Source organism: Ornithorhynchus anatinus, chromosome X5 (assembly GCF_004115215.2).
Source record: "Ornithorhynchus anatinus isolate Pmale09 chromosome X5, mOrnAna1.pri.v4, whole genome shotgun sequence".
Classification (NCBI taxonomy): Eukaryota; Metazoa; Chordata; class Mammalia; order Monotremata; family Ornithorhynchidae; genus Ornithorhynchus; species Ornithorhynchus anatinus.
Window position 1 is genome coordinate 33,194,250 of NC_041753.1, and position 13,254 is coordinate 33,207,503.

Below are 13,254 nucleotides of genomic sequence, written 5' to 3' on the forward strand. Positions count from 1 at the left end.
AGGACATCCAAGTAGAGATGTAATGACATCATAGAGAAACCTACCTGAGGCTGCTTGAACCCCCCAAATCTAGAGTGTTGTTCCAGAGGGACTCTTGACTTCCTCAGTCCTTGGTCTGGTGCTACTGCTATCCCCTATTCCACTGTATAAAACCATAGTATTCCCAGAACTGGAATACCGTGTGCAACTCTGCTTGCCACAAATTAGAGAGGACATAAGGGAGATGGAGAAGGTACAGAGGACAACCAAGGTGGTCGGAGAAATGGAGACGCTTCCTTTTAAGGACAGACCTGATAAGGACAGGCTAAGAGGAGACATTAATGAATGAAGTTTGCCCCGCAGGTAACCACGTGGCCTGGCACCTCTATTACAAGGTCAGGATCACCGGGGCCAGTCCTGCTGTCCCTTGCACAGACCAGCCATCTTACTACCGAGACCACCAACCCCTACCATGATGGAAAAGCAGTGGCCTAAGTGGAAAGAGTGTGGGCCTGGGAGTCAGAGAACCTGGGTTCTAATCCCGGGTCCTTCACTAGTCTACTATGTGACCTCGGGCAAGTCACTTAACTTCTCCATGCCTTAGTTTCCTCGTTGTGGGCAGGGAATGTGTCTGTTTACTGTTGTATTGTACTCTCCCAAGCGCTTAGTACCATAGAGAAGCAGCGTGGCTCCGTGGAAAGAACATGGGCTTAAGAGTCAGAGGTCATGGGTTCTAATCTGTTGCCGAATTGTACATTCCAAGCGCTTAATACAGTGCTCTGCACATAGTAAACTCTCAATAAATACTATTGAATGAATGAATAATCCCGGCTATGCCGATTGTCAGCTGTGTGACTTTGGGCAAGTCACTTAACTTCTCTGTGCCTCAGTTACCAAATCTGTAAAAATGGGTATTAAGATTGTGAGCCCCATGTGGGACAACCTGATCACCTTGTATTCCCCCAGCGCTTAGAACATTGCTTTGCACATAGTAAGTGCTTAACAAATACCATCATCATCATTATTATTACCGTGCTCTAAAGACGGTAAGCGCTCAATGTGTACGATTGAATGAGTGAATGGTAGGATGTCAATAAATAGGATTGACTGACTGACATTTAAAATGGGGATTCAATGTCTGTTCTCTGGCATACTTAGACTGTGAGTCCCAAGTGGGACAGGGACTGTGTCGGACCTGATCGATTTGTATTTATCCCAGCACTTAGGTGCTTGATGTGTGGTAAGAACTTAACAAATACCATAAGAAAAAGACACCAGCCTGCCTTTGGACTTTTCATAATCTGTCAACCGGTTACTTTCTCACGATAAGAGTTAGCGGTTTGTTTTTATTGTCCTTTGCTATCTTGGTTTAATTTATAATGCCTCGTCGGTCTTAACTTCACTCTGGATTGTTCCCGGTCATCTTTCCCCATTTACGGGAGACTGCGAGTCCCTCGTAGGACCTGGACGGTGTTTGATTTCTTCAGGTGGTATTTACCCCACCGTTTAGCACAGTGTTCTGCACGTAGTCCATCCTTAACAAATACCATTACTCCTCCCTCCATTTGAACTCTGTCCGGGCAGAGACGGACGTTTACATTTGAATTTTTCCGTACGGAGTGGGTGGGAAGGGGCGAGCAGAAAGGACAAAGGGACCCTGCTGCAACACGAGTAGAGGGGCGGGGGTGGGGTGAGGGGCTGAGAGACAGCGGGATAGGCGGAGGCATGTGTTTCTCCCCAAACCGCCGATCACCCCGCCCTCTTCCTTTTTTTTTTTTTTTGCCTTTTTTGCTTCCTCCCCGCCCCCCCCCCCGACTCTCTCTCTCCTTTTGCCGCCTGCGCCCCGCCCTCCCTTGCAGAAGAGACGGTTGTAGCGAGCTCGATTTGAATTTAGTCTCTTGGCCCAAGGGGCAGTAGGATTCCGGCCTATGGCTCTCCCCATTGGCTCTGGGCTCGATCACGTGGTGTCCTTTCCTGCTCGCCCGCCGCCATGTTACGGGGCTTTAACGCTTCATCCTGTTCTCCGCCCTCAGTCCTGGCTCGCCCCCGCCCCGTCTCCTTGGCGTTACGACCTGGCTGGGAACAAAGTGCGGCGGCGGTGGCGGCACCGCGCGCGAAACCTGGTCCCCGAAGTCCCCGATCATCTTTTTTCTTTTAGTTCGTCTTTTTAAGGTCGAGGTGTCTTTATCTGCTAGCGAGCAAATAGCCCGCCTTCGATTTCAGTTGGGGAGCGTGTGTGTGTTTTCCTCCGAAACAGGTTTTTTTCGTGCCGTGGTGTGAGCGCGGCGTGGAGGCCCGTGCGGGCTGCACCTCCGTGTTTCCACGGGAGCCGCGCGGCCTCGGCTGGCTGTCTTTGTTCTCTTGCCGGTAACCCGTCGGTCGGTCGGTCCGCCCGCCAGCGGCCATGGCGACCTCGACTCCCGTCCGATCGAGGCCGGGCAGCCGGGCCAGCGTTTCCAGCACCCCGCTGAGCCCCACCCGGCTGTCCCGCCTGCAGGAGAAGGAAGAACTGCGCGAACTCAACGACCGGCTGGCGGTGTACATCGACCGCGTGCGCTCGCTGGAGACGGAGAACAGTGCCCTGCAGCTGCAGGCCAGCGAGCGAGAGGAGGGGCGCGGCCGCGAGCTCTCGGGCATCAAGGCGCTCTACGAGACCGAGCTCGCCGACGCCCGCCGGGCGCTGGACGACACGGCCCGGGAGCGCGCCAAGCTGCAGATCGAGCTGGGCAAGTGCAAGGCCGAACAAGAGCAGCAGCTGGTCCAGTGAGTTGGCTTGGCTGTTCGCCTGGGGCTTGGGGGGCTGTCCGGGGCGGGGGGGATGGAGGGGAAGGGGGGCGGAAAAACACACCCCCGGCGGGACATTGAGAGGGGGCTACAGCCATGTCTGCCCATCCTCCGGTGTGGGGGGCGAAGGTGGGGAGGGAGGGCGCGAGCAGCGTCTCGGCTTCTGGTCTGCGGGGGCAGATGGTGGGTACTGACTCCCAGGAGGTAGGTAGGGCTGTCTGGTTTCCTTGTCGTTGAGGACGCGGGCCGGTTCCGATCTAAAACAGTACCGCCCTAGTATGGACCGGGCACCTGGGGGCCTGCTGCGGCCCAGAGGCTAGCGGTTGATCAGTGCTAATTATCGAGCGCTTACTGCTTGCAGAGCCCTGTACTAAGCGCTTGGAAGAATCCGACACAACAGCGTTGGCAGACACGTTCCCTGCTCACGACGAGCTTACGGTCTAGACGATAAAGGTGGCGGCGGCGCATCGTCCTCGTATTGGCTTGAGAGGTGTAGGGTCGGGGAACTGGGGAGGTGGAGGGAGTCCCCAAGGCGAAGAGATGTGAACAGTTGCCCCGAGCCGTTGCCGAATTCGCAGTGGAAGAGAGACAACTGGCTGGACTGGGCCGAATCAAGGGAGGGAGATGCATCCCCTTGCTCGGTGGCTTGCTCCGCAGGGCAGGCGCTATGAGCTCTTTGATTTTCTGCCTTGGGAGACACGAGCTCCGCTGCTGCCGCCCCCTTGGCAGAGGTCGAGGGTAAGAGGCAGACGGGACAAAGGGAGAGACGAAGGGTATTGTCAACGGTCTGATGCGGGCTCCGGTAACGCTCGGCCATTTCGCCACTAGAGCTCAAAATGAATGAGACAGACAGAGCATTGCATCCGGAAAGAGGCGTCGCCGTAGCCCTTCCTTTCGAAGGGCCGAGGACCGGATATTTTTCGGATTTAAATCCTAGTTTTGAAAAAACCATTTCACAGTGCCGTGCGCTCCGACTTCCCCTTCCCCGAAGCTGCTTCAGCCTAGGTCCCCCTCCGTGGCGCGGTTGGTTTAGAGGAGAAGCATCCTCTGCACAACATGTCCCGGGAATCACCTCCTTTCCCATTCCCAGTTCCTTGGGCGTACTGGCTATCTCCTTGTACTGTGCAGCAATGCAGAGAAGTAGCGTAGCGGAAAGAGCACGGGCTTGGGAGTCAGAAGCCCTGGGTGTGACCTTGGGTAAGGCACCTAACTTCTCTGTGCCTCACTTTCCTCATCGTAGAAAGGGGTTTCAATGCCTGTCATTCATTCAGTTCAATCAATCGTATTTATTAAGCACTTACTGTGCCCTCCCTTCTACTTAAATTGTGAGGTCCTGTGGGGGCAGGGATTGGGTCAGAGCTGATTATTTTGTACCTGCCCCGGCGCTTTTACGGTGCCTGATACATTTACTAGAATATCACTGTTACTTTTATTATGCACCAAGATGAGGGGGGTTGCAGCGCTGCTTCTCAGGTTTCATCTCTATGCAGCCACCTAGTCTTGCATTGTATTGTGTTGTGTGCCTTATGTAAAACAAAAAACCCCCTCCCTTCCCTAGCTCCGCCTCTTTTTCCCCCTAAACCCACCCCTTAGGGTACTTAGAGGCTTACGTTGCTCCGGAGGCTCTGGTTCAGGCCCCAGTCTAACACTGATAACCAACATAAGCTCCCCTGAGTAAAGAGGATTGGACTCACTTTGCTGTCGACCCTGCCATCCTCTCCTCCTTTGTGCTCCCCCATCAGCCTTGGGGGTTATCTTTATCCCTACGCCCTCCTCCCTTCTCATACGCCACATTGCTGGTTTGCCTAGGCCAAGCGTTTCCAGGACGGGCCTTTGGGTTTGAGTGCGAGAACCTATAAATGCAGCTCCAGGTTGCAACAACCTAATGCTTCCTGGACTGTGACCTAATGCTTCCTGGACTGTGTGGAAACATGAAGGACAGTGCCTGGACAAGATATTCAGACTGAGGTCCCAGGGTTGAGGGAGAGAAAATTGTAAAGGGCTGGGATTATTCAGGCTGGACAATATTTTTCAAGATCCATCAGTGGTTCTTATTGCGCAGCTATTCAGTATAAAGCACTGGAGAGAGCCATTCAGGCAGTGGTATTTATTGAGAAGCAGTGTGGCCTAGTGGAAAGAGTAGGGGCCTGGGAGTCAGAGGACCAGGGTTCTAATCCCTGCTCTGCCACTTACCTGATGTGTGACCTTGGGCACATCACTTCTGTGCCTCAGTTGCCTCATCTGCAAATTGGGGATTCATTGTTCTCCTTCCCCCGTAGACAGTGAGCTCCACCTGGGTACAGGGACTGTCTGACCTGATTATCTAGTATCTACCCTGGTGCTTACTACAGTGACAGGCACATAGGAAGTGCATAACATATCATTATTATTGTTATTGAGTACTGCACTAAAGGTTTGGGAAAATACTATGCATTAGAGTTGGTAGGTGCGGTCCATGCCTACAAGGAGTTTACGGTCTACAAGCAGAAAAGTTAAAACAAATAACTGATAGGGGAAATATATATATACATAAGTGCTGGGGTAACAAAGTGCATAGGCACTGAACCTATGCCAAGTACATAGGCATTGCAGAGAGGAACATGGGTAAGGGAAATGTGGGCTTAGGGAAGGCCCCTTAAAAAAGTTACTTTTTTAGGAAAGCTTTGAAGGTGCAGAGGAAGGATGTGAGTGAGGGTCGGCAGTGGGATATGCGAGATCGACGTTTAGAGAGTATGTTGGCATTGGAGGAGTGAGATCTGCAGGTTGGATTATAGGAGGTCAGCGAAGTAAGTAGGAGGGGGAGAGCTGGTTGAGTACTTTTAAATTGATGGTAAGAAGTTTCTATTTGATGTGGAGCTAGATGGGCACCCCCACTGAAGGTTTGTGGGAACATATGGCTTGAACATTCATTTTTCAGAAAAATGATCCAGGCAGCAGAGAGAGGAGAGACAGGAAGCAGGGAGGCTGATGCAGAAGTCAAGGAAGGATAGGATAAGTGCTTGGATCAATCAATGCAGTAGCAGTTTGGATGGAGAGGAAAGGGCAGATTTTTGCAATGTTGTGAAGGTAAAACCGACAGGATTTGATGACAGGTTGAATGAGAGATGGATAATGCCAAAGTTACGGGCTTGAGACAGAGTGTGGTGGTGTTACCTACAGTGTTAGGAAAGTTGGGGAGGACGGGATTTGAGTGGGAAGATGAGTTCTGTTTTGGACCTTAAGCCGGAGGTGACGGAAGGACATCCAAGTAGAGATGTTTTGAAGGCAGGAGGAAATGTGAGGCTGTAGAGGAGAGAGGTCAGGGCTATAGAGGTAGATTGGGAAACATTTACATAAAGGTAGTAGTTGAAGCCATGGGAGCAAATGACTTTTCCAAGGAAGTGGGTGTAGATGGAGAATAGAAGGGGGGAACCCAGATCTGAGCCTTCAGGGACTCCCACAGGTAGAGGGTGGGAGGCAGAGGGGGAGCCTTTGGAAGAGACTGAGAATGAGCCTAGCCAAAGGGGTAGGAGGAGAACCAGGAGAGGACATTGTCAGTGAAGCCAAGGTTAGATATTATTTGCAGGAGAAGGAGGCCCACAGTGTCGAAGGCAGCAGAGAGGTCAAGAAGATTAGGATGGAGTAGAGGCTGTTGGATTTGCCAAAAGGGAGGTCATTGGTGACCTTCGAGAGGAGAGTTTACATGGAATGGAGAGGGCAGAAGCCATGCTGCAGGGTACACAGCTTGCTCAAGGAGTTTGGAGAGGAAGAGTAGGAGGCAAGGGAAGGTTTTTTTTGGTGTTTTTTTTTAGTATAGGGGAGACATGGACATGTTTGAAAGCAGTGGGGAAAGAGCCATTGGAAAGCGAGTGGTTGGAGATGGTGGTCAGGGAGGGAAGAAAGGAGGGGACAGTTGTTTTGATAGGTGAGATGGGATGGGGTTGGAGGTACAGGTGGAGGGGGTAGAATTGGAGAGGAGGCGGGAGATCTCTTGAGATACTGCTGGGAAGTATGGGAGAGTTGAGAAGGAAGGGCCTGGAGAGGAGCAGGAGAGATTTTAGGAAAATCATACCTCCTGGTTTCAATTTTATGGGGCCAGGTCACTGGGGGAAGAAGTGGGGGGTGGGAATAGAGGGTTTGAAGAGAGTTAAGAGTCTGAAACAACTGTTGTGGGCAACGGGAAGTATGGTTGCCGGGTAGAGGAGCTAAAGTAGATGAGAATCAATTTGAGGGTGGATGAGGCCTGCTGGTGTCTAGATTTCTGCCAACAGCAAGCATTCTGTGGCTCGTGCAGAAGAGCACAGGAAGTGTTCTGTGGAAGTGATCCAGAGTTGCGTGTTGGTGGTATGAAATCAATGGAGAAATAGGGAATGAGGAAATTTAGTTCAGTGGAGAAGGTAGTATGGATTTGTGTGTCAAATTCAACATGTTCCCTGCCCCTAAATAGTTTACAATATAATGGGGGAGGCAGACATATCACATTATTTACAAATAGTGGGAGCAAAATGAAGAACCAAGTAAATTAGTAGGATGAAGTTGCCAGGATGAAATAACAGTATAAATCAGAATAACCAAAAGTACAATTGACTATATTGTGGTGGTATTTCTCAAGTACTTACTAGGTGTCAAGCCCTAGGCAAGATACTAGTTATTCAGGTCAGACAGCCCCTGGGCCACAGTCTAAGTAGGAGGGAGAACAGGTATTGAATCCTCATTTTACAGGTGAGGTAACTGAGCACAGAGAAGTGAAGTGATTTGCCCAAAGACACACAGCAGGCACATGGTGGAGCAGGGATTCAAACCTAGGTCCATTGCCTTTTTTTTTTTTTAATAGTGTTTGTTAAGCACTTACCGTATGCTGGGCACTGTACTAAGCATGAGGTATATATGAGCTAATCAATTTGGACACAGTCCTTGTCCCACATGGGGCTCACAGTCTTAATCCCCATTCTACAGATGAGGTAACTGAGGCACAGAGAAGAGAAGTGATTTGCCCAAGGCTACAGCAGATATGAGGCAGAGGCGGGATTAGAACCCAGGTCATCTGACTTCCAGATCCATGTTCTTTCCACTAGGCCATGCTGCTCCACACTGTATATACCAAAGTGGGTGACTGCTGGGTTGATATGATTCGGGGTTTGGGGGAGTTAATTGGGGAAGCCTCCTGGAGGAGGTGGTTATCAGCTGTTTGACTTCGCTGAAGTCAAAACAAGGGAAAATGGACTTAAGCTACAGCATGAGGAATTAGGTCAGATGTAAGAGAGAGAATTTTCTAAGGTTTTGTATTGCTAGACATTGGACTTGATGAGCGAAGACTGGATTTTTGATAATTTGGGAAGAGCCAGATAATTAGGGGCTCTTCTTTCAGTTGTTATTACTTAAAATGAACCCATTGTCCAAGGAGTATAGTGTGACTAGAACATTGAATAGTTACTGACAGGTTAAAATGAAAAATATAGCTCCCTTGGAGATCACTATAAGACTGTAGCTGTCAGTGAGGCTTTAAGTTCTGACTTAGGTTAGGATTCATGAAGATCTGAGACTGGGTTGTTGGAGTTTGAGGGTTTTGTTGCTGCATTTATTGCAATTATTGCTGAAGAATTCGGACAATGACTATGTGAATGTGTATAGAAGTGCAAGCTGAAGACTAAGTATTGAGCAAATCATAGCTATTTATAAACTAATGATTAGAGTTATGTTCTAATTATGTGGGTTCCTATAAGCCCACTTGGTCCTTTTCTTTTTCATGTGAGTTTTCCCATGCTTAGCTCTTAGTCCGTCATTTCTGTCCTTTTTCAAGGAGATAAGCTTTCAGTGTGATATGACAATATTTATTCAAAATGCTCTGTAACTTTATACCACATTTTCTTTCATGGGCTCACTGCTATTTAATTTATTTGACATGGGTTTAATTGGCAGGTATTTTTATATGATCTTTTGGGTGTTTTTATTAATCCTATTTATTGAGCACTTACTCTGTGCAGAGCAATGTACTAAGTGCTTGAGAGAGTACTATATGACAGAGTTGGTAGACATGAGTTTACAGTCTAGAGAGGGATACAGACATTAATATAAATATATATAAATATTATAAATATAAACATAAATATAAATTACGGACATATACATAAGCACTGTGGGGCGGAGAGAGGGGTAAATAAGGGTGCAAATCCAAATGTGAGGGAGACACAGAAGGGAAAGGAAGAAGGAGATGAGGGCCTAGTCGGGGAAGACCTCTTGGAGATGTGCTTTTAATAAGGCTAATCATTATGAAGCTACTGTCTCCACCCACCCAACTGGATCCGTAGATGAATAGCCATATTTTTTTTTTGTGGTTTTCCCTTGGTTCATTCTGTACCTGTGTCAGAATTGCTTAAAATGTGTCAATTCCAAAGGAGATTTGCATATCTTTGCAAACAAATGCCAAAAATACATATGAGAAACTGCCTTGCTCCAGTTTTATTGGTGGTCCTCTGCATGCGCATGAAGAGAGTCCTTCATTGCCCTGATGCATTTGCCATTTGTGCTGCTTTTCACGATTTTCAAATCTGGCAACCTCTCTCTTAATCGTCACATACCAGGTTGGTCTGTTCGCTTCCGTAGTCTCCCAACAGCTTGGTCTGTTCGCTTCCGTAGTCTCCCAACAGCTTGCCGTTGTATCCCATGTTTTGTCTGAGAGATTGTGGCCATTTGTGTCTCACACGTTCATGCTGTCCTTCCCTCCCTGCTTGCATATGCCCCTGTTGAGTTCACTGCTCAGCAGCCTGGCCCCTTGGGTAGTCTACTATCATCCATTCACCGTATACGTCCTGCCCGGCAAAGCTGTCTTGTGATGCACATTGCAGTGTTGTTGGTGCGCTGACTGCATCCCAGGTAATCTTGTCCTGTCACTTGGTTTGTCTTATGACCCACAGATGGTGCTGATGAAACTGCTCAGGAAACAGGATGTGACTTCTTTGCTAGGTCCTGGTGTCCTAGGGATATAGAAGGCTGGACACTACCATATTCTTAATTCACCTTTCACTTGGTATGGACTCTGATGCCCAGTGGCTGCCAAAGTCTGCCTGTCGGTCTCCCAAAAATCACGCTGGCCTCTTTGATTCTGTCTACTTCAGTGTCTAGTTGGGCGTTATTGGATAGGTGCTGCTGATAGCAGGAGGCCTATGCAGGCCTTCAGTCCTGGGGTAGACACCTCAGGATCTCTCATCATCTTGTCATCCACTGTAGCGGTTCAGAACTCCCCCCCCCCCAGCCCACCTACACACACTGGAGTTGAGGTAAAAGAAGAGCAGCCTGTGCAACAGCTAAAATGGGCTGGAGATGGGAAATGCGTAAGATTTTGATTTTTCAGAAACATTCTTTCCGTCTTTCGGAGGTGGTTTTAATCAAGTTTCAGATCCCGTTAGCAGGAGCTGATCATAGGACACGATTCTTGCAGGCAGGAACAGGTCACGTGTTGTAAGTTAACCCCTTCACCTGAAGGAAGATCAGATAGATGCACCCAGGGACAGCAGTAATCCAATCGTATGTAGCTTTGGCAGTTCATAGCTGTATCGGGTACCTGAAGAAACCCTAGGGGCCTGACAAGGAAGAGTCTCGTGGTAGGCATCAGGAAGGAATGGGTCGGGGAAGTTGGTATTTGCCAGGAAACCTGGGTGAAATACCAGGGAAGAATCGGTGGACCTCGTATCCACAGAAGAGCTGCCTAATGGAAATATCACAGTGGGTTCAGGCTGACTCCTGGGTTTGTTAGGAACGGTCCATCAGTCAGAGGCATTTATTGAGCCCTTACTGTGTGCAGAGCACTGTGCTAAGCCCTCGGGGGAGAGCAATACAGCAGAATCGGAAGACACGGTCCCTGCTCATAACAAGTTTACAGTTTAGGGAGGAATCTTTCTGACTTTCATGTGAGGGTACAAGGGTAGGGCAAAATATCCACATTTAATCCATACCAACATAATGTATATCTACATTCTACTAAATGTAGATACTTAAAGTATATCTACTTTAAGCTTAACTATTCATGGTTGTCATGCATAATTTGTGAAATTTAGCCATATACAGCAGTATTGTAAAGGTCACATGATCCCATAAGACACGCCTAACACATTTACAGAGCTAAGCAACTGATTCGACCTCAAGGTTAGTCTAAGCTCTGCTTAATTTATATAATTTGTTCAAATACAGCAGTATTGTTTTCATTATCATCCATAGGTATTCGGTGCTACATAACATTAGCAATTTATTCATTGGCCAAAGGGTAAGTAGCACCTAGAACCCACCCAACCTGCTTTTGGAACAGCAGTATAAGCTTTTGGTACAACAGTATAAGATATATGGTCCTCTGACGCTTAGACCTGGACTCTTCCCACTGGACCGTGCTCCTAATACACACAGAAGGGAGAGAGGCATTTTGTTCATGAGCCTGTGTAATTTGCTTGGTTGGCCAATTATAAGGCCAAATATTGCATATTTGTAATTCTGCTCATACTATAATTTTCTGTGGGCCCATATTAAATGTCTTCCGATGTGGTACTCTAACGTGCAAACGTTTGTCTGCATAAGCATGCCAGGTATTTTCAATTTAATTTATATAGCATCAGTGTATCAATTGGCTTTATTTTTCTAGAGGCATGCTCTGCAGTGATCATCTGCTTAATTTTCCATATTTTATTTGGATGCTTTTGTAATAGAGTGAGCAAGATTTTTTCATGTCAGCACATAATTTCACTTCCACCCAATGTAAAGTTAGCTACCCTATGGTTGCACTTTTGCAGTTTATTCATATATACCAACAGAAAGTGGGAGGACAATCCTAAAGAGCTTGTGGACATACACATACCTGCTTGTTCAAATCAATCAGTGGTGTATATTGAGTGCTTTCTGTGTGCAGAGTGCTGTACTAAGCGCCTGGGTGGCTACACTAGAGTTTTGTAGACATGTTCCCTGGCCACAATGAGCTTACAATTTAGGGGGGAGATGGACATTAATATAATTATAAATATTGTTCTATTATAATATAAATTATGGATATGTACATCAGTACCATGGGACTGAGGAAATGGTGAATACCAAGTTCCCAAAGGGCACAGATCCACATGCATAGACAACAGAGAAGGGAGCAGGAGTTGGGGATATGAGGGCTAAATTGGGGAAGGCCTCTTGGAAGAGGTGTGACCTTAATAAGGTTTTGAAGGTGGGGAGAGTGTTCATCTGCTGAATATGAAGGGAGATGGACCTCCGGGCCAGAAACAGGACATGGACAGGGGTCAGTGGTGAAGTAGACGAGATCGAGGTACAGTGAGTAGGTTGGCAATGGAGAAGCGAAGTGAGCATGTTGGATTGTAGTAGGAGATCAGCGAGGTGAGGTAGGAAGGGGGCAAAGTGATTTGAGTGCTTTAAAGCCAATGGTAAGGAGTTTCTGTCTGATGTGGAGGCGGAAGGGCAACTACTGGAGGTTCTTGAAGAGTGGGGAAATGTAGACTGAACTCTTTTTTTTTTTTTTTAGAAAAATGATCAGGGCTGCCCTGTTGTCATGGAAAACTCTGATTCAGTGGACCACACGTGCTTACTGAGGGGTCCTTTCACCTGGTCTGGGAGTGGCCTCAGCATGCTCTCAAATCACTTCAGCCTCTAGACACACCTCCAGAGCTAGCGGGACCAGTTTGAAGTCCCAAACAACAAGATCTGGAGGACCAACACTGCTCATCCTCCTTGACATGAGTCTGAACTGACCCTAGAGAAATCCCAGGTAATTCCATGCAGACTGTGGACCTTGTAGAGACCTACTGTCCAAGCAGAGCAGAAGCCTCAGTCAGGGTCAGTCAGCCAGTCAGACACCCTTGGTCAAAGGTTGCTCTACCTCCCAGGACCATTAGTAAGTGTAGGGCATAAAGTCCTGCATGAACCTGTGTGTTCAGGAGACCATGGATGCAGTCTGCCAGCCCATCATTGAACCATGTGCCCGTGAGTCAAAGCGAAGAGCTGTTTTCTCACACACATTGCTCAAAGACAGGGCAACCCACACACAGGAACTCTTAGCACTGTATGCTGTAACATTCTAGGGAGGAAAATCCAGCCAGTAGAGAGGTTAGAAATGATCTAGAGACCAGGATTGAGGTGACGCTCACACCATGGTTGAAGTAGTCCTTAACCATTTTTCGTGACTTTCTCAAAAGTTGGAAGGAAAGCCATGTCCTTGTGTTTTGGGCTACTTCTTGATGCTTCTTAGAGCCTCAGTCTCAGATGTGGAAGCTGTATTCAGAAGACTACTGAAGTGTTACCATCTATCTGCACAGGATTCCGTCCTTATCTGTGATGAGAGTGGAACCACCTGTATACCTGTATACCTACTAACCAAGGATTTTCATTCAGTGCTAAGGACACAGGCTGGCCTTTATACCTTAGCATTAAATGAAAATCCTTGGTTAGTGGCAGTCAGCCTATTCCTGGCTCTCTTTAGCCTTGCCACCCCACCACTAGTCACTCATGTTGCCTTGAAATAGGGCTCGT

The 13,254-nt window shown here is 48.0% G+C and overlaps 1 protein-coding gene across 1 annotated transcript in view; it reads left to right on the top strand.

Moving 5' to 3' along the window:
* The first annotated feature begins 1,996 nt into the window (after nucleotides 1-1,996).
* LMNB1 (lamin B1) overlaps nucleotides 1,997-13,254 on the top strand; it is a 50,109-nt gene continuing 38,851 nt past the window's right edge. The window contains exon 1 of the mRNA XM_029055682.2: nucleotides 1,997-2,742. Within this exon, the coding sequence (XP_028911515.1) occupies nucleotides 2,384-2,742 (359 nt within the window). The 5' untranslated portion in view covers nucleotides 1,997-2,383. The remainder of the gene's footprint in view (nucleotides 2,743-13,254) is intronic.